The sequence below is a fragment of the Anneissia japonica genome, unplaced genomic scaffold, assembly GCF_011630105.1.
Source record: "Anneissia japonica isolate Jap-2015-1 unplaced genomic scaffold, ASM1163010v1 scaffold287844_len763494_cov143, whole genome shotgun sequence".
Taxonomy (NCBI): Eukaryota; Metazoa; Echinodermata; class Crinoidea; order Comatulida; family Comatulidae; genus Anneissia; species Anneissia japonica.
The window spans coordinates 179,012-199,970 of record NW_022739814.1 but is presented as its reverse complement, the minus strand read 5'-3'; the positions used below and the strand labels follow the sequence as shown (position 1 = coordinate 199,970).

The 20,959-nt window shown below is 35.2% G+C and overlaps 1 protein-coding gene and 1 pseudogene across 1 annotated transcript; one reads left to right on the top strand and one right to left on the bottom strand.

The window, feature by feature from the left end:
- Positions 1 to 10,373: 10,373 nt before the first annotated feature.
- LOC117118053 lies at positions 10,374 to 13,647 on the bottom strand. Its single transcript, XM_033262541.1, has one exon. The coding sequence runs from the start codon at positions 13,173 to 13,175 to the stop codon at positions 11,742 to 11,744; it is 1,434 nt and encodes a 477-aa protein (XP_033118432.1). The 5' UTR covers positions 13,176 to 13,647; the 3' UTR covers positions 10,374 to 11,741.
- Positions 13,648 to 14,501: 854 nt separating this feature from the next.
- LOC117118037 lies at positions 14,502 to 20,233 on the top strand (annotated as a pseudogene).
- Positions 20,234 to 20,959: the final 726 nt, after the last annotated feature.

The window sequence follows — 20,959 nt, the reverse complement described above, 5'->3', positions numbered from 1 at the left end:
AACGCATAAAGCAAAAGTGTAGAGTAGCCGTAACTTTTAATGGTAAAAAACACAAACGTTTTCGGGCATCGCCCTTCATCAGGTGGTACAGATAAAAAATATTAGCGAGTAAAAATACACTCAATGCGTACCTAGTGTGATAGAGCAACGAGTAGCTAGGGAGCTACAAGGAACAATAAAGGGCGTGAACTGAATCGGATCTAAAACAAAAGCCATCAAAATGAGTCATACAGATAGGAAGCCTATATATATATATATATAATGTGTGTGTGTGTGTTCCATGTATGTATTGGTGATATAAAGTAAGTACTAATGCACAAGTAGAAACGTATACATAATAGACATAAACAATTTTTAACTTCTAATATTTCGAGCACTCCAGCGATCTTCCTCATCGACAACACGTATCACGTGCACATTGGTTCTCGAAATATTCGAAATAAAAATGTGTTTATGTCTGTTATGTGAGCGTTTCAGTCAGTTGTATAAAAGTGCCTGGGGTTATATCTGCACGTATATCCTATACTGCCTGAGTCGAAAAAAAGCATTATTCCATTTTTGAAATTGGCTTAGGGGCATCGTATGGGTGTAGTCTATCATGTAAATTGATCATATACCCCCAAAAATGTTTAGAAATATGAAATTAGTATGCGAATTTCGCATTATATCCATCCACATAAGCAAAACAATTTGGAAGAGTGCATTATATCCAAAAAGCATTGAAAAGTTAGCAATCAACCAGTCACAGAAGATTAATTAGTAGTCCTAACTGGTGGAAGGGCATATAGGCTAGACGCGCCTAGACGGTTGGAAGCGACGATCGACGAAAAACGGTTAAGCAAGCCAAGGACTTCGCTGAAAAATCTAACCCACGATCGCCGAGTTTACTACCCATGATCTAGCATGACTAAACGGAGGGAGGTAAACCGCGGCCGATAAGCCATAAATACGATAAACCTAGTACCACACTAAGTACCAGTTAGTCAACTCTGATCCTACTAGAAAAAAAAGTCTTCGTATATATACACTGCAGGTTAATACAAGTACATGGTCATGATGTCAAAAATGGCCCGTGGGCCAAAAGGGTTTATTTTTTGTCTAAATATGTATATTTAAATTTATAATCGATTTTTGGTTGTTACCATCTCCATAACTTAGGCACTTTTTTTTTAAATAGACAAAATTGTTTGAAAAATTCATTATGCAAATTAGAAACAAAAAATAGACTAATTAAGTTACGGGAAACCTGGTGGTTGTGTGTTTAATTCCCACACGAACCATTTTTTTAAGGCAGTTTAGTTGATGGTGGATAATGAATAGCAAACCTGGTGGTTGTGTGTTCGATTCCTACGTGAACCAATTTTTTTTTTTTTTTGGCCCAACGTCTGTAAACTTTTGAAATTTACAACCTCTAACCAACGTCGGCCCCACTGTTGTCACCAACCTCCACTAACGTTTACCGACGTCGGGCCAACAAAGTACCGTGACGTTGGGACAACGTCTATAATTACATCCTAATATTCATTACAACCTCTTACCAACGTCGGACCAACAGTTGTAACCAACCTCCATTTCAAACGTTTACCGACGTCGGGCCAATAGCGTACTGTGACGTTGCGACCACGTCTATAATCACATCTAATATTTACAACCTCTAACCAACGTATAGACGTTGTCGCAACGTCAAAGTACCTTGTTGGCCCGACATCGGTAAACGTTTGAAATAGATGTTGGGTACCACCGTTGAGCCGACGTTTCTTAGAGGTTGTAAATATTATGTATGATTATAGACGTTGTCGCAACATCGCAGTAGTCTGTTGGCCCAACGTCGGTAAACGTTTGCAATTTACAACTTGTAACCAACGTCGGCCCAACTGTTACCACCATTCCAAACCTCCATTCCAAACGTTTACCGACGTCGGGCCAATAGCGTACTGTGACGTTGCGACCACGTCTATAATCAAAGTAGTACCCAACCATTATTTTTAGTAGTTTGCCGACGTCGGGCCAGTAACAAATCGTGACGTTGTACCAACGTCGGTAGTCAGACTGAATTTTTACGACGGCTTACCAACGTTGGGACGACTTCGGAAAATCGACAAATATATTCATACAAAAAAATGCGTTCTTTCTTACTTTCAACACAATGTAATTGTCATGATAACCTTAGGCATATTGTTGATTGTTTAAGCAATATCAGAAATCCTAGAAGTGGAAATTCTAGCCAATCTGTCAGTTGTCTCCAGTTTAATGAGTTCATGGGCAACTTCATACATTGCTTGATGTAGCTATTGTGGTCTGTCAAAATTTAAATTTGACTTGCCCTTACACAATTTACCTGATATTAATGATGATTATAAACCATGTAATTCGTTAGGGTTGATTTTTCATAGCACTAGGTTTATTGACAGTTCTAGTAACTGGTCACATTTATTGTTTAAAGAGGCTTTCGCTATTAGACGTTTCAACCCATTACTTAATAATGGACTGAAAGCATCCAAAGAACTATCATTGTTTACCTAGTTCTCACTTCCAGTTGTTTATTTCATCACATCATTAAGCTTGCTTATTGATACTTTATTGATACTTTATACTTAAACACCAACACTTAATTCTGAATCTTAGTGGCTACATTATTGACTGTTTCTCATTGGTCTCATTGGTTCTGTAACACATGTTTATAATGTTGGAATCTTTATTCATTCCTGATGATGATCTAATAAAAGATCAAAATATTGAATCAAAATGACTAGTCTTACTTTATTTGGAGTATGTTTTATACTAAGTTAACTTCCCCATTATGTTAGCAAACAATATGCAGTATCCAACTAATATTACACATATGTAATACTGTACTGATGCGATAATCGTCAGATGCAAATGGTTTTATCCAACTACAGAAAAAAATACTGTATAATTTATTTTGTGTTTCTTGTTGGTCATTACCATCACTTGTGGAAATCATGTGTTGTATACGTCAATGAATTACAACTATGTTTTTTTTTTTCCAATTACAGGCTATTCTAATTTTGAAAAGTAAATGTTCTTGTTATAACAAGAAGGCCTACTAGACTTTCAATGATTGTTATAAACATGCTAGTGGTCTCATGAATCAAAGGGTCATTAGTATAATCCTTATATTCCCTCATCCTTATGGCAACTGGCTTTATAACAGACAACTATGATTGGATGACACAAAGGTACCATGTTACCAGAACTTTTGACACAGTGAAGCAAAATTTCATCAACGATCCAGCCAATATAATACAGGCTTGCTGATACCAATGAAACTAATGGTACTTTTACAATCTCTAGACCAGGAAGCCTACAGTTTTGTTTTTCTCTGAGACAACAATAACTTATATTTTCTAGTGTAGAGTCACACCTCTGCTTCAATTTCTTGTAGTTGCCCATTACATAATGATATTTTACTACAAGGACTTGACCACCTATACCATAGTCACTGTGGTTGTCAGGGAAGACCATTTTAGCTCCTAGGCTATAGTAAGTTAAAGGAGTATGGTGATATAGACCTAGAGCTTCATCAGACGGTAAACCAATGTTTCTTATGTATACCAATAAATGAGTATATACATTGCCTAAGTATCTATACAAACTTGTTTTGAACATTTCCCCATACTCCCTCGGTACTATCTCTTCAATATGTTCAACAACTGCCAATATGATTTTCTCTGGAATACTGCAAATCTTCAAAGGATTCTTCTGCAAGTAATCCACAAGGATATACATTAAATGTGTATTGTTGTATACAGCAAGTCTTGCTAATTTAAAGTTTGTTTGTGAATAAAACAATGAGGAAATTCTAAATGCATACATTCAATTTCTGCTGAAGCCTCTGGGTGGATTAAGAGTGTGGTCTCCCGTGTTGAGTAATCATCATCTCCATTTTCTCTAGTGACATTGATTTTATCACACAGGAAGTTTAATGCCAAAGACCCAGAATATGTTTCACTACTAAAGACACTTAACACGTTTGTCCAAAGGTTTCTCTTAACCACTGTCAATGTTTCTCTTACATTTTCACAATTTCCCTAGAGTGATGGCCAATCAAGTTGTTTTAGGGAATAAAATAATGAGGAAAAAGTTTGTGTTGATAGCTGTCAATGAGCCAATCAAGAACTTTTCTAATTAAATCCATGAGACTGTAATCTATGTGTGGGAATGTTCCACACATCCACAAGCAAGCAGTCTTTATGAAATACGAACAGAATGGTGTTGGTTTGTCAGAATCACTGTATACTATGTACTTTTTCTTGATTGATTTCAGAGCAAACATGCAATCAACATATGTTTCATACATTTCTGTAATAAGCTCTCTCTCAGCTATGGAAAATGACAATCTCCATTCAATATTGTATGACTCGCTACCATGGTATCCAATAGGAACTACATGACATTCAAGACCTTTGACCTTATCTAGCAACTTTAGTGATGGCTAGTTTTTCAGCCTTTTTCTAGTAAAAAAACTCACAAGTGAACTGTGGCCATGATTGACATTTCAGGCAATGTACTACATCCATCAACCCTACTGTCTTTGCATTAAAATCCACAAATTTTGCATTAAACTTAGTTTTTATTTAGGGGCCTTGCCTCATCTCAATATTATAGTCTTTCAAATTATAAAAAGGATTAATTGAATAATTAATATATATGAAATCACTGGTTTTCAAATATCTATCATTGTCAATGGCACTTCTGTAATCCTCATCCAGACACTCTTTGTCAACTACCTTGAGCCTCAAATACACAGGATGCTTTGGATCTTGATCAGCTATTACAAATGCTCCACTTTCTTTTTCTTGGGATTTCCACAATACTATTGGAAATGCAGGTAAACACATCATAATTTCTGTATCATTAGTGGCTGTATTAGGAAATCCTTCTTGTTTACTTCCAACTAAGTACTGCTCACCTGGCCTCATACAGTTTGATACTTGTTTAAACAATTCATTAGTAATTCTAGAATGAGAAATTCTAGTCAGTCTGTCAATCGTTCACAGTTTAATTATTTCATGGGCAACTTCGTCCATCGCTCGAAGTGTCTTATTGTGGTTTTTCAATGTCATTGTTGAATTTCACTTGTCTTCATTAGGTTAAATAAAATGGTATGCAATATCCAATGAATGTCACACCTCTGTGTACTGTACTGATGTGATAATCAACAGACACAAATGGTTCTATCCAAGTACAGGGTACAGTAGATCTACTTTAGTTATTTAACAAATGATGGAGTTATTGATCACTGATTTATACATGCTCTATGCCTATCGGTTATGAGGTCTACTGAGACAAATTACAAGAGATTAGATTTGAACTTTGATCTACCATAGAGAAAATAGAACTATGAATTTGTGCTTGTCTTTGGTTTTTCCCATTGCAAGTTTTTTTTTAGTAATAATGGTGATGATAATATCATTAAAAAAGTATGCTGTTAAATATTTCTTTTTTTTAGTATTACTGTTTTTTGTCTCTGGCATACACCAGTTATGAATAGATAATATAAGAATAAAAATAATATTATAATAATAAATCGATAATTTAAATTTACTTTTAAACCATAGTTAAATCAATAACTATTATTCATTTGTGGGGTGTCTATCTTGTTTGTGATTAATTACTATTGTCATTTTGTTATTTTTTCTTTCATGTTTGATGTTCGGGGCTGCCACATTTTGTTTAGGAACTTTATTCCTCATTGACATCTGACACCCTCCTGTATTTGAGAAAATAAATATATTACTAATACTGGTACTGGTACGGGCATTTATAAGTGCCTTTTCTATGTGGTTATAAAGTGCAATTATTAGAGCATGGGAAATTGATGCGAACAGTTTTATGCAATTTTATCATTGTGACAAATAAATGTAAGTTTTATCACAATACTTACTGTACATATCATGACTGATAATGTACGGTATTTAGTTGTAAAAATACAACCCTGACGCAACAATTAATGTATTTTCGAATATGGAGAGAAAATACATTTCAGGTGGCATTTTCCTGAACACCACTGTGGCGTAGCTACAGCAGTGAAACAACAATAAAACAATTGTTTTATTGTGACATTGAACTACTGTATCTGCTACATCCAAGAGAGTGGCGTAACGCCGTGGCCGGTGGCCCTGTGACTTTCAGAGACCATGGGGGCCATTTTTGGGTCCAATTATATGAATTGATTATTAATGTTTGCATCACATTTATGTTCTATATTTGAACAAAAAATCCACCATGCACTTGATTTTATGTTGCCTGACATTTCAAATTTTAACAATATTTAATTTTCGTAATTTAGATGATTTTTAAAATATTTAGAGGTATAAATAAAAAATAACAATTAAATATTTATAAAATAAAATTAATATTGTAGCAGCAGTATGTTAGTAAAAACTCTATATAGTATTCATTAATTTGCCTATTTTTAAATATGATAGCATATTGCACTGTGTATTCGTAACACGTTTTATTTTGCTTATTGTTTATATTTCACGATACCGCTGTTATTGTACAGTATATAATGTATTAAATAATGCACAGAGTATGGTACACCTGTGCATTCATAACACAAGGTTTTATTTAATTAGGCCTACATCATTGTATACGTTATGTATTTGACAATACCTGTCAGCTCGTATAAAAAATCAGAGCCATAGTCATTATAATTATTCATATTGTATTTATATAATGTGTTTGTGTTTCTTGCATTTTATCTATTAATGGAGGTATTTAAACAACTCAATTCATTTAGTTATGGCAGTGATAAGAGATTAATAAGTTTTGAACAAGTTATCATTTCGCAATAGACCTACATTGATTTAAAATAGGCCTACAAATTTTAGGCTAAATTGGTCATTATTTTGAGTTATGCTACTATCTTCTGTGTCCTTATACCACATTATCACAGTTGGGTGCATTTCTGGGCGCACTCTTTAGCATTATGTACAGGGCATTTTTGTGAGTATAGGCCTAAATGTTTTGAGTTATACCAGATGAGTAGGATGCCATGAGAGTCAAATTCTTTAAAAAAAATCTCCCTGTGTGAGTGTCCCTCATTAACATTACACACAAACACACGCACACATTCCAGGCGACCAAGTCAGCTATGGGGATCTCTTTGGTGTGCTGTGAACATAACAAAGGCATGCTCAGATCGAAGCTTTTAGGCCTGTACATGCACTATCACTCTCATATATACAGCATCTTTATTTAAAGCTAAGTTACAAGGCTGACCTAGAGGTCAAAGATACTTAAAGACCACGTCAAGAAAAAAATATTTTTTTTTTACTTTTTTTTTCTCACTTTTAAATAAACCGAGAAAAGATTAGAAAACAATAAACAAAAAAGAAAAAAACAAAAGCAGGTGCAAATATTAACATATTTCATGATTAGGTCTTAAGGCCAACTCAGACAGCGTCGGCCTACGCAGCCCGACCCGATTTATCGTCGGGGACAGTCTTAGGCTACGTTCAGACCTGTGATATACGCCAGGCGTATCTAACGCCGGGCGTACGTTAATCCATGGCGTAACTAGCGAGATTAGACTGGGCGATTAATGAACGCTAGCGTAAGTATTCGCGCGAAAAAATCGTATTCGTAATTCGCGCATTTTATTTTCTGTTTACATCTAGGTTTATTTTGATTGGTCAAATCTTGGCTGAGTTCAAAATCACCGATGCATGACTGTCGTAAATCAGTGGCGTACGCTAATCTGGGGTCTGTTGCTGGATTACCGTACGCCAGTGATTGCGCGATAATACTGGCGTTCGCTACGCCGTGCACAAGTTCACACCACTCGATTAACGTTACGCTAGCTTAAGTCGTTGTGTCTGAACATAGCCTTAAGCCGTCGTGAGAAATATTAAACATGTTTAATATTCTAGGACGCGACTGCCCCCGACGCACACCATCGCGTCTGCGTTTAACTCACACAGACCCGACGCGACAACAAATCGCGTCGGGCTGCGTCGTACGACGCTGTCTGAGTTGGTCTTAGTGATAAGTTTTTACTGGTTTTTGTGCGATTTAAAGAAATTATCTAAAGTCTGGGATGAAGAAAACATATATTTAATAATGTACATTTTATTATCAGGACCATTTTAAACTGTGTTTGGCTGCCATATTTATATGTTTTGCATGCTCACGGTCATATAGTCTAATGATGTCAGGTGTGATTCATTTTATTTGATTTAGTTTAAGTATAAAAAGTAATATCAAAGATAATTGTTGACATTGTTCAATAGTCAATCCGATAAATAAAAAACACCAATTCAATAAATATCGAATGTGTCCGTCCAAAAATTACTCGTCTCTCAGTCCCAAGATTATACTGACACTGGTTTCAAATGTCACGGTCAAGTAGTTAAAAATCACCTTATTTTGCGAATTAGCGCCCCTCAACTGATCATCGATCCCCCTCCCACTTCACCTTTGTGCCCCCCCCCCGTCAGCACGACTTGATATGCCATTGGGACCCCTCACAACCTAGTTATGCCACTGAACAACCATGTGAAGGGTCTTTTAGAACAAAAGTCTTAACACCTGTGCATAGTCTAATTGGAATGTATGTTTTAATGTTTTGCGCTGCCAAATTTTATATAGGAACCTTCTTCCTCCTTGGCTTCGCCCTCCTGTATTTGAGAAAATAAATATATCATTATTATTATTATACCTATTTATATTGTTTAAAAACAGGAAATTTACACACAGAACACAATATATTTTTTGGCTCCTGCTTACAACATGACTATTGCGATTAGTAGCCTAGTATTAGTAAATGATTCTGACATACCGACACATTTCTTAAACAAGTCAGAAAACCATGCCTACCTGCCAGATCTCTCTTTAGTGCTGGACATGTAGTTGTGCATATGGTGACTGTTTTTGCGATTTTGATGAAGAAGTTAAAGGCATACCCACAGTGTAAATTTGCTACTCCCCCTCCCCAGTCAACCACTCATAAGTCCTTTACTAAAAAGCGGGGTAGATATGTGCGTGGTCATGTTACAAACTACTCAAAACTGCTTTACAGCAATTCACTATAAATATCTGTCAAAATAAGACATCACAATAATATAATAAAAAAAACAATGTTTTGTGTATACATGATCGAATACTAATAGTATTAATAGGACGTTTTTTGTATATTTTAATGGGAATTTTGGTAGAACGAGCACAGGAGTTGGCTCCAGAAACTGTTTATAAATCAAGGATCAATAACATCGTACAGTAGTCCATTCTTTAAACACTTTGAATAAAACATTTAAGCATAATGTATCTTAATAACTTCCCTCTAAATAAAACAATTTTCAAACTCAATTTAGTGCCAGCCTTACTTATGCTTAATAATGGTCATATGACAACGGTTTTACCCAATTATAGTAAACACATAATAATTTTTTGTAGTACAGTGTATTTACTAATGGCTAGAGAAATGCATCAGTAGGGTTGCTATAAGGGTTTCTACAGCTGGGCCTTTGAATCTATTATCTATTATAAATCGATTAAATGAAAGTACTCAGAGCTTATGGTGGCACTTCCACATCAACCAATTTCCTACGTCAGTCAAACCGAACATTCATTCCCCTCCCCCACCCTTTGCTTATGGCTAGATGAACACCGGAAAATTAATTATATTCTTGTGGATAGAGTAAGGCATTTTCCTAGAAAAGCTTTTCAAGAAAATCTGTCTATGAATATATTTCTGTTGTTTTGTACAAACTCACTGTTTCCATTATTTTAATAACTGGTTTTCCCTTTTACTTTTTTTTTTCATTTACTTAGTAGTTGGGTCATGAGTTTCATTGTATAGAGATAATTTAGCAGTACTATACGGAACAAAATATATAATCACTATTTCTATCATGTACATAACAATACTAATAATAATAATAACAACAACAATAATAATAATGTATTTGGAATCGTCACTTTTATAACAGTCCTCACTTGTGAAGCTGCTCCAAAAGTAAAAGACAAGTAATAAGGTAATGAAGGTAAACTTTAACATAAATGACATATACATACAAGCAAATGAGTATTTTAAGACAATTTACAACTAACTAGATCTACAGAATTAAAAATAACCAATAAGATAGATATTGAATGAAATATATAAACAGTAAATATTAACACAAAAATACTAAATTTACAAATTTTACATTTCTGAAGTTAAAAAAAAAAAAAAAAAAAAAAAATTACAATACAATGAGTGATATATTTAAGCAATGTGAAAGACAATCCATAGGCTACTTCAAACATTTTAAAAGGAAGATCTTCTTTTCCATGCTTTACAAATAAGATTTACAGAATTAGTCAAAGAATCCATATGAGTCATCTTCAATAAACACAAACACAATAAACGATAGACAATGCTTTATTCAGCCAATATTTACACATGTGCGTTCCATTCATTATTTGTTTTCGTTCTTGCACGCCTCACAATTAGTGTGATTGGAGTACCAATACAACAGATGCATTGGCAAAAATCAATTTAAAAATTAATTGGTTGATAGGATTAGAATTATGAACACTTTCAGCTCATCAATATTTGAAGTGTATTGATTTCGAAGAGCTGACATCTATATTTACAATTAGTTTAACCGACAGATGCACTGATTATGTTTAAATTCAACAGATGTTACTGCAAACAATGAGTGGGAGGCCATAATTCAACGTTTCAAACTTTATGGTTCAAATTCAGAAATGAGAAACTGTATTTACAAATACTGTCATCATCTTCTCATCCCTATAGGTAACCCGATAAAGATTAAAATGTTGAATCATGGCCTCCCTCTCATTTCGGATTAACGTAAATGCTATGTTATTTAGAGAGTTAAATATTATGTTTGCATTAAAATTATACAGAATAAGAAACATTTGAAACATTGCCATGATAAAATTGATAGAAAGCTACTGCATATTGATTAGTAGGATCACTTATGGAAATCATATGTTTGGTGCATGGTCTTATTTGATACATTATCTTAAAAATATATATATATTTTGTATTAATTCAAATTATTTTAATGTCCAGCATATCAATTCCATTTATATTTTCCTTAATAGGCAATTCTCGTTTCAAACAATTAATCTCATTACAGCAAGTAGGCCTACTAGACTTTCAATGATTGTGATAAACATATTGATGGTTTTAATATATAAACCATTATATGCCTCATCCATGTATTCCTTCATGTTTTTCACAACATGTAATGCATTCTCTGTATCTCCCTCGGTAAGTAATACTCTGGCTTTTATATAAAGAACAAGTGCAATTGGATGCAGATAAACACTCAATATTTTGGTACGTTTAACAAGATGAAACAAAAGCTCATCAGTCGCCCAGGCATTGACTCCCAAAGGTTTCTCTAAGCATAATTCAATGCTGGCAAGCCTAGTATTCCTACAGTTTTTGGCTTTTTCAACTAGTCTGAGTATAGAATCACACATCATCTTCAAATCTTTGTAGTCCCCCATTAAATAATGATATTGTACTACAAGGATTTGACCACCTATGCCATAGTCACTGTAGTTGTCAGGAAAAACCATTTTTTGTCCTAAGCCATAATAATGAAAAGGAGCATCCCGATACCTAACTAAAAGTTCATCATAACCTCGGTTTTGGAAAGGTACCAATAAGTGAGAAAAGGTATCGCCTAAGAATCTATACAAACGTGTCTTGAACATTTCTGCGTACCCTTTTGGCACTAACTCTTTAACTTGCTCTATAATTGATAATATGCTTTTCTCTGGAAGTGTAAGAGCGAGCCAAATATCCTCCAGCCTGTGGCTCTCGATAGTCTCAAGATAGAGATAAAAGCCCATTGTTCCATTAGCAGATTATGATGTAAGCTGTTTTCGGATCGTACAGCACAAAGCATATCTCTAATTACCTCTGTAGTTCCAGGGTGATTCATGAGCCTCATGGTGTTCACTCGTCCTACGAATGTTCTGTAACGTTGCCCAAGCTCTTGCTCTATATTTTCTCTATTGTCTCTACAGGTGTTGAGTGTATCACCTAGACAGTCAAATTTCGAATACCAATCATAATCTTCTTCACTATCAATACTTAATAGCACTTTTGTCCAAAGATCTCCCTCAACCTCTTTCAATTGTTGTCTTACATTGTCACAACTTTCCCTTGAGAGATGACCAATCAAATTATGTTGGGGAATAAAATAATGCGGCAGATGTTTGTGTTGGTAGCAGTCAATGAGCCAATCTAGGACTTTTCTAATTAAATCCATGATGCTGTAATCTAAATGAGGAAATGTTTCACACATCCACAAGCAAGCAGTCTTTATGAAATACGAGCAGAATGGTGTTGGTTTTTCAGAATCACTATATATAATATATTTTTTCTTGATTAATTTCAGGGCAAACATGCAATTAGCATATGATTCATGCAACTCAGTTACAAGCTCTTTCTCAGCTACAGAAAATGACAATCTCCATTCAATATCGTATGTCTCGCTACCTGGGCATCCAACAGGCACTACATAACATTCAAGACCTTTGACCTTGTCTAACAACTTCTGTGGTGGCCAGTTGTTGAGCTTCCCTCTAGCAAAAAACTTACTAGTAAATGGCGGCCATGATTGACATTTCAAACAATATACTGTGTCCCCCATTTCTGTTCTGATGTCCACAAATTCTGCTTTTGAAATTTTTACCATTGAGGGACCTTGTCTAATTTCTGTGTCTAAATTTGGATAAATGCCCTTCATTGAATTAGCTTTCATAAAATCACTGTTTTTCAAATATCCACCATCATCGATGATATTTCTGATATCCTTATCCAGATACCTTGTGTCAACTACCTTAAGCCTCATATACACTGGCTTATTTACATCTTGCTCGGCCATTACACAATTTCCCCCCTTTTTTGGGGAAGGTGTCCACAATACCATTGGAAACGTTGTGTTGTACAACATTTTGTCTTCATCACCCCAGGCTGATACCGGAAAGCCTTCATATGAACTTCCGACCAAGTGTATCTCTAGTGGATGTATTCTCCATAATACACGCTTAGTAATTTCCTGGTTAATCCTATTAGCAGAGATACTAGCTAATCTATCAACCATTTCCCGTCTGATCTTTTCATTGGCATATTCATCCATTATTATTAGTTCATCGATGGCTGCCATGGTTGAATTCATTTTTCTTTTCGAGTATGGGTCTGTTCAAGTGAAAAAGATCAACTGTATTCCATTAAATTCACTGGTCAACCGTTTCAAACGAGTTTTAGCTAACGTTCAATACCATTTTCAACACCGTACAGGTGTGTGTCACCGTTTTTAAAGTGAGTTATAATAAATACTGAACACTGTGTAACAAAACTACTTTGGAAGTAAATTTCAAAGAACATCAAATTCAAATGAGAAACGCTTATCCTATCATTACTTTCTACTGCTTGCTGTACTCTGCCCATGCACGTACCCCACAGCATGGCACGTAGGAACGAGATCCAAGCTCAACAACATATACCGCAAACGTAAGGTAATTAGGCGAGTGTCCGAGCGATTTTAGAATGTATGTACTGGTGAATTAACTGGTAAATTATTTTCGCTCTGAATAAGCCATAGGTTAATAGCATGCAGTTACAAGATACAAGATAGAATTCATTGTCTCCAGTTAAAATAAACAAAGAAATTACATTGCTTTGACCCGAGTTAAACTTGCAGTGTTGGATTAACAAACAGCTTGTAAAGCACAGTAAGCCAGCTTTATTTATCCAAGCAAATCAAATTCCATTGGAGCATACACATAGGATTCCTATGATGACTGCTAATGATTTTTCAGTAGTCTGTTAGTGTGACTTCAACTTTGACCCTGTTTTAGGCATGAGGGCTCCCTGTATAATGGAAGAATATCTCTGAATGAGAGTGTAATGATAATTGACTGGCTTTAAAGTACATTCCTGTGTTTCATGTTTGTAAATCTATTTAATGAATAAACTAAATGAAAACCTACAATCAGATAGACTATTAAGTTGCAGCAAGTTTCTAATATATTGATTTTTCTTGTTAGATTCCTTTGGCGAGCTCCCCAGCATCTGTTTATGTCGAGAGACAAACTTTTCCTATTAAATTACAGCGCCCTAGCATACCCTGTGATTAATGCTGCGTTCATTAGAACTCGTGAAAACTGATTTCACAACTTGTAACATGCGAGTACACAAGAAGAGTGCATTCATTTGACGAACGCTAAATGGCTGCTCTCACTTTTACAATTTGTTCGGAAATAAAACATACAAAACAACTTTTTTTTTTTTTAAATCTAAAATAATATTACTTAAACAAATTGCAATAACTATGTTGGGTTACAAATAAAACATACGAACAACAATCTTTTTTTATCTGAAGTAATATTACCTAACAATTTGTATCACTACCTATGCTCGTTGTGCATAGTTTGTGTTACATCCACAATTTTCCACAATACTTGTGCAATTGGAGGAAGGCAAGAGTGCGTTGAACCTCGCCATGAAAACTTCCGAGGAAAATAATTGCAGTATAATCCTTGCGAATGACCCTGATGCTGACCGGATTGCAATGGCCAAGTGGAACAAAGTGGAGCATCCGTGGAAGGTGTTTACAGGCAACGAGACGGGGGCGCTGCTTGGTTGTTGGGTTTTCCACCGTTACCGACATCAAAAGCAGAACAATCAGCAGTGTAGGTTTCAAGGACTGTTGATTCTATCAGCAACCCTGTCCATACTATCAAATTTTATTTGACAAAAATCTGTTGTATGCCATGTCATCATATTTAAGCAATTCACATTTTCTTGTGGGCAGACATGATCTTATTTTAGGCGAGTCCATATTTATTTTGTTTTAACCAGGAGGCATTGCTTACTATATAGTGGCTATCCACTCGTTATAGGCTGACCATGTGGCCAAATTTTGATTGAGCTTATAGTTTTGCTGACACAAAAAGAAATAATTTATAATCAGGGGAGGATTAGGGACCGGTCCCCTCCTTTTGGATAGTTGAAAAAATGAAAAAGAAAGAACGAAAGAAAGGAAAAGGAAAAAATGGATTGTACAATGCGCCTCAGAGGTTACGTTCAGGTGTCTAGAACATAAACATTTCGCTGGACATTCCCTCGGAACCCCTAGGATCGTGTTACCTCAATCGTGCCCACCTCCCCTCCCCCCCACTTTCAGACATCTCTGGATCCACCCCTGAAAATTGTTAGCCATGTTTTACTATCACATGATCTAATTTTAGTGAGCTTATATTGATCATGTTGAGATGTAGGTTAACTGAAGAGGCATTGAATCAGAACAGTTTATTCCTATAAATATCGCGTACATTTATTACATATATTTTGGGTGAGCACTTATTTTGTTATTCACACACACTAAGGTGGCACTGGGTGAACACTATAATCAGACATACATCCCAAATAACTGGCCACATGGCGTAATTTTTTTAGTTGTGTGTTAATTTGATATGATCAGATACTGTATATTGTACGCCTATGTGGGCTTATTTATAGCTGTATTGCACACTGTGAGTGTGATACACAGGTTTATGCATTAGTGCATGTGCAGGAACCATTCACAGACACAAGATACGCACAGACACATGCATTAATGCATGAACAACACCATACACACAAAAGCATGCACAAAACACACATCAACGCATACAGAATACCATGCACGCACACACATGCAGATACTCGTACAGACAAACATATTGACACACACAGCACCATGCGCAGACCCACATGCACAGATGTATTAGTACAAACAGAATTTGTTATTCTGTGGATTGGTTTCATTTAAAGTCCTGTTTCATCAATTCTTTAAAAAATTTACATTTCAGTCTTCTTTTTATAAGAATTTAAATTGACATTTTTAGTTGTGGCATTACTGCTGTATATAGATTTATATGTTTTTCTTCACTTTATGGTTGTCTTGCAATTAATATTACACAACAAACTCATGTTTAAAATTTATGTTTTATAATTTTGTTTTATTTTTTTTATTTATTTTTTTTTCAACTTTATTTTGAATTTTTGTTAAGATGATTCAGGGGAGTCAGTTTATATGCTAGCAAGTACTGTATATATCATCTAAGATATTAAGAGCTATTGGTTATAAAGAAGGTTTCAAGTTTGAAGTAAGTACCTCTGTTCCTGTTATTATTTTTGCGAATTTTGTGTTATTTACCTTCAGTCAAATACCAGATTGCTACAAAGGATGTCAAAGCAGTTCACCTATCAGCATGTTGGTAGGTTAAAATGTTTCTATTTTGTCTAATTCAAATTATTTGAAATTGGAAGTTTTTTGCTGGGCCCCTGGGGACCCGCGGCAGCCATAGTACAGCACCGATACTGACAAATAACGGATAAATTGTCTCCTTTTCTTCCTGACTTTCATGCAAGGGTTATTTTTTAGGAGCAGAGTGTTCTGACTCCAAAACCTGAAGCTAGTCGGGTTTTTACTGGAGTCTACATTACAAGAGGCTGGAACATTATTCATTGGCCAAACACTCAGCTCGCACAGATACAAATAAATAATTACATTTATATAATTCTAATTACACAATAACGCATATATAATGTCACATTACAGATTGAGTGATTGACAGGATGGCACCAGTGGGAGTGGCAGAAGAAAAGGAATCATTTTATTCATCATCATTTTGTTTATTTTCACCAAAAAAAAATGCATATTTTTATATACGACATCACTATAGTTAATAGGTGTAGTTTTAGTTGTCATGTGCTCGTTACGAAAGGTTCAGGCGTTGGATGCCAAGCAATTAATCAAGAATTGCTTTTATAAATCGATTGGCAAATGTTTCTATCTTCTGTGTAGGAGACATTAACAGGATTTAAGTGGATGGGGAATCGTTCTCATCAATTGCAAGAGAATGGACACACTGTACTCTTTGCATTTGAAGAAGCTATTGGTAAGCATTTTGTATTTGCAGTTCTTTAGTATTTTATGTGATACATGCTAAGCTGCCCCGGGGCCCACAGGCACTCTTGGTGATCTTGTTAGGTAGTCGCACTAAAATATTTTGCTGAAAACTTTTCATTTTCTTGGCCAGACACATTTGGCTTTAGGCATAAAATGTGAAACTTTTTTTAACCTCAGCCCCAAACATGGTAGAGCTGAGATGGGTATTGTATATCTGTCGTGTCGTGTTCTGACCACTTGTCAGGAAAATGTTGACACTATTGCTGAGCTGACCTATGATAAATGTGACACTCCATAACTTTAGGTATCATATCAGATTGTACTCAATGAAGAACTATTGAAACAAAGATGGGTGGTGTGTCACCGTTTTAATAATCTCTGCTACTCATTTTCATCATCACTATTATTGTCATCATTTAGTATTGTTAACAATAACTATTATGCACATTGTTTGTTTCTTTTGTAGGCTTCATGTATGGTTCAAATGTGCTGGATAAAAATGGTATCAGCGCCTGTGCAATCCTGGCTGAGATGGTTGGGTACCTTGCTACCCAAGGCATGACCATGAAGGAGAAGCTCTATGATATATACCGGGAGTAAGTAAATAATGCAAGAGTTGAATAAAGAATATTGCTAGATATACAAACATTTATCATTTGTCAGACAGACAGCACTGGGAAGAACGGCTTTTCTATGTCTAATTGGTTTGTTATTTGGTGTGGCTATTCTTCCTGATCGGCTGAAGCCAATACTGCTATTAAGTGGGTGATGATTAATAATAATAATAATAATAATAATAATAATAATAATAATAATAATAATAATAATGCCAAAGATTTATATAGCACCAATTCCAAATAATTGATGAAAGGCGCTGAGCACACAATGACAATCCAGCGCCAAGTGCAACCTTCTCTGCTCCCTGAGAAGTAACGTATTGCGTGTATATTCGACACACAAAACTAGTACAATCAATGCTACAACATCCCACCAGGTACCCATTTATAGTCCTAGGTAAAAAGACAAGCACAGAAAAACATATAAAGTGCCTTGCCCAAGGACACAAGCGATTTGCACAGCGATAGTTTTAAACCCTGACCTAAATACCAACCACTTCTATTTTTATTATGTTAAGGTATAGTGAGCAATATTTCATAATTTATATTTTATTTTGTAGATATGGTTTCCATTACTCTATCAACTCTTACTACATCTGCCACCATCAGTCTACCATCCAGAAAATGTTTGATACCATTAGAACTCTGGAAAATGGAAGTGTAAGTTAAAAGCATCGATCAATATTTTTATTGCTCTTTTCAGTTCCATAAATTCAAGAGAACGTTTTCATAATGTGCAACAAAAACACGGAATAAGGTTCCAAACCTAATTAGAATATATTTTAATGATATTCAACTGACAATGTTTAACTTCAAAACCCCATATTTTTATTCATTAGTTGTCTTCTTTGTATTTATATTTATATTTTTCTCTTCATTTCTGTTTGATTTTGTACTTCTGATTTACATTTGTTATATTTTGCTTAGTTCATATGATCAACTTGTGGAACCAGTGCTGAACCAAAGATGGTGCCACAAGATAACTATGCAAAATACATACATAAATAAATATGATCCTAAGATCTTCTAACCTGTTTAGTTGTTCTGCCAACTGAACTAGAGCATGCATCCTCCAGATTTAACAAAAACATTTAGAAATTAAACAATTGAGTGAAACAAATGAAAACAACAAATCAATGGACAAAATATATAAAATGATTGAATGGTTAAAAAAGTTATGATTTTGATAACAATTTTCTAATTTTATTTAGAGTACCCAAGTACTTGTGGTAAATTCAAGATAACAGGAATTCGAGATCTAACAACAGGCTTTGATAGTAATCAACCTGATAATAATGCGGTCAGTATGTTTACAATTTAATGCTCAAGTTATCTTGTTGGTATGCACTCGGTGGTCGACGGGCATTACACATTCCACCGGATGCATTTTTGGGAAATGAACAAAGTTTATTAAGACTGTTTACATGTTTACAGAAGCTAAATAAATTGTTCCATGTTTTTTTTATTTGCGTCCCCATTATCAAAATCATGCATTTTGCCATCCTATCCCCTGACTTTTTCTCCTCTAAAATTCATCTCTCTCTTTAAACCTTTTCTTGAAATTGTTCTCCCCTAAACTTCCAACTCAAGTTGATTATCTATATAATGTAGTATGTTTCATAGGCCATGGTTAATGTCCCAGCGATTTTAAGTCTGAGGTGTTGATTGGTGGTGCTGGTTTGACCTTCAACTTCTGTCCCGCTATCTTTATATTATTTCAAGTCATTTGGCATAAACATAAAATATAAAATACAATAAAATGTCATTCAGTAGGCTTAATCATTATAATGCATAAAGGCATGTCAGAATAACATTCTAATGTACATTGTGTTTTTCTTTGAGCAGATTTTGCCAACAAGCAAGTCCAACCAAATGATAACATTTACATTTGAAAATGGCGCTGTTGCTACGTTGAGAACGAGTGGAACTTAATCCAAAATTTAATATTACACTGAAATTTGTGACGACCCTTCCTTAAGTTTTGGTATTATATGCTTTTATATAATTGTCAGTGTTCTCCCCAGGATGAGGGTTAAGCATCATGGTACCTGCGACACCCAGTCGTTGTTTATTATAAATAAAAAAAAAACACCAAATTCAACATGGGGCCTATTGCCTAGGCCTAATTGTTTAAACACAAACACGATCGCTGTGACCTCGCTGTCAAGAGATGTACATGTTGTGACAGGAAAATCCAGATAGACCGTTTTGGGCATGCGTATCCATTGACATGCATGGGCAGTTTTGAAGCAAACAGTTTGTGTGAATCAAGCTAACGATCGTATTTTGAAATGAAAGGGACATTTCTCCAGGTAAAGATAACACAAAAATGAACGCAAAAAGATCAAGCATGAACTTGGGCTGATAAACCAACATCGTTTTATGTTTAAAACTATTTTCACACTCACTCTTCTCCAAACAAGGCTACATGGACAGCATTGTTTATTTTGAATTATTTTGTTGACATTTAACATAAAAATAACGCTAAAAAGAAAATATCGACGTTTCGAAACGTCGATCTTTTCTTTTTAGCGTTATTTTTATGTTAAATATTTATACAAAACGTACTCTTATTAGTATTTTTATTGACGATATTTTAAAGTGTCACGGAAGACGCACCAAGCGTCACGGCCAGCTTGGGAGCGTCACGGTGCACGGTAACGAAGTCCCAAGCGTCACGGTTTTAAGGGCCTGGGGAGAACACTGGTTATTATTTTAGTCATAGTAATATCTGTTGCTAGTGCCTTTCTTCTGCCACCATTGTGGGGAAAAGTTACAGTCTTTAAAGGGTGTGGGGTGGGGGGAGGGTGTAAAATAAATCAGTTGTTATTAGTTTATTATCGACCAAAAGCATGGATGGCCTTGGACGTATGCTGAGGTGGAGTGTGCGAGGAATCACCCTTTTACCATTTAAAATTCATTCTTATTATTATGGAATTTGTTCTGCATTTGCAATTTACACGCACCCCACCCCCGAATGAACGCAAGACTACACTAATGGATGGCGGTGTTCATGATGCAATGTTTATTCTGTTACTGTGCATTTATAATAAACCTTTTCTTTACGTTGCAAAGCGCAAGCCAAGATTACTTTGAAACATGTGTTTCTGTGGTCATTAGCAGCTTTAGTCTCTAATTAGAATAATAAGGATAATAGACATTTGTTAATATGGGACCACAGAAAAGTGGTCTTTCATTGGAGGTGTTCTTTAATTGGTGGTTTCTTTAAGTAGATAGACATTTATTCACATGAGGCAAAAGTCCCCGTTAGCAGAAATGGTCCATATTGAGCTGTCTGGCAGTTGAGAGTAAACTGTCAAATGGTCCAGAGGGAGCTGTTAGCAGCTCCATAAACTTAACTTTAATTGGTTTTAAGAATGTCCATTG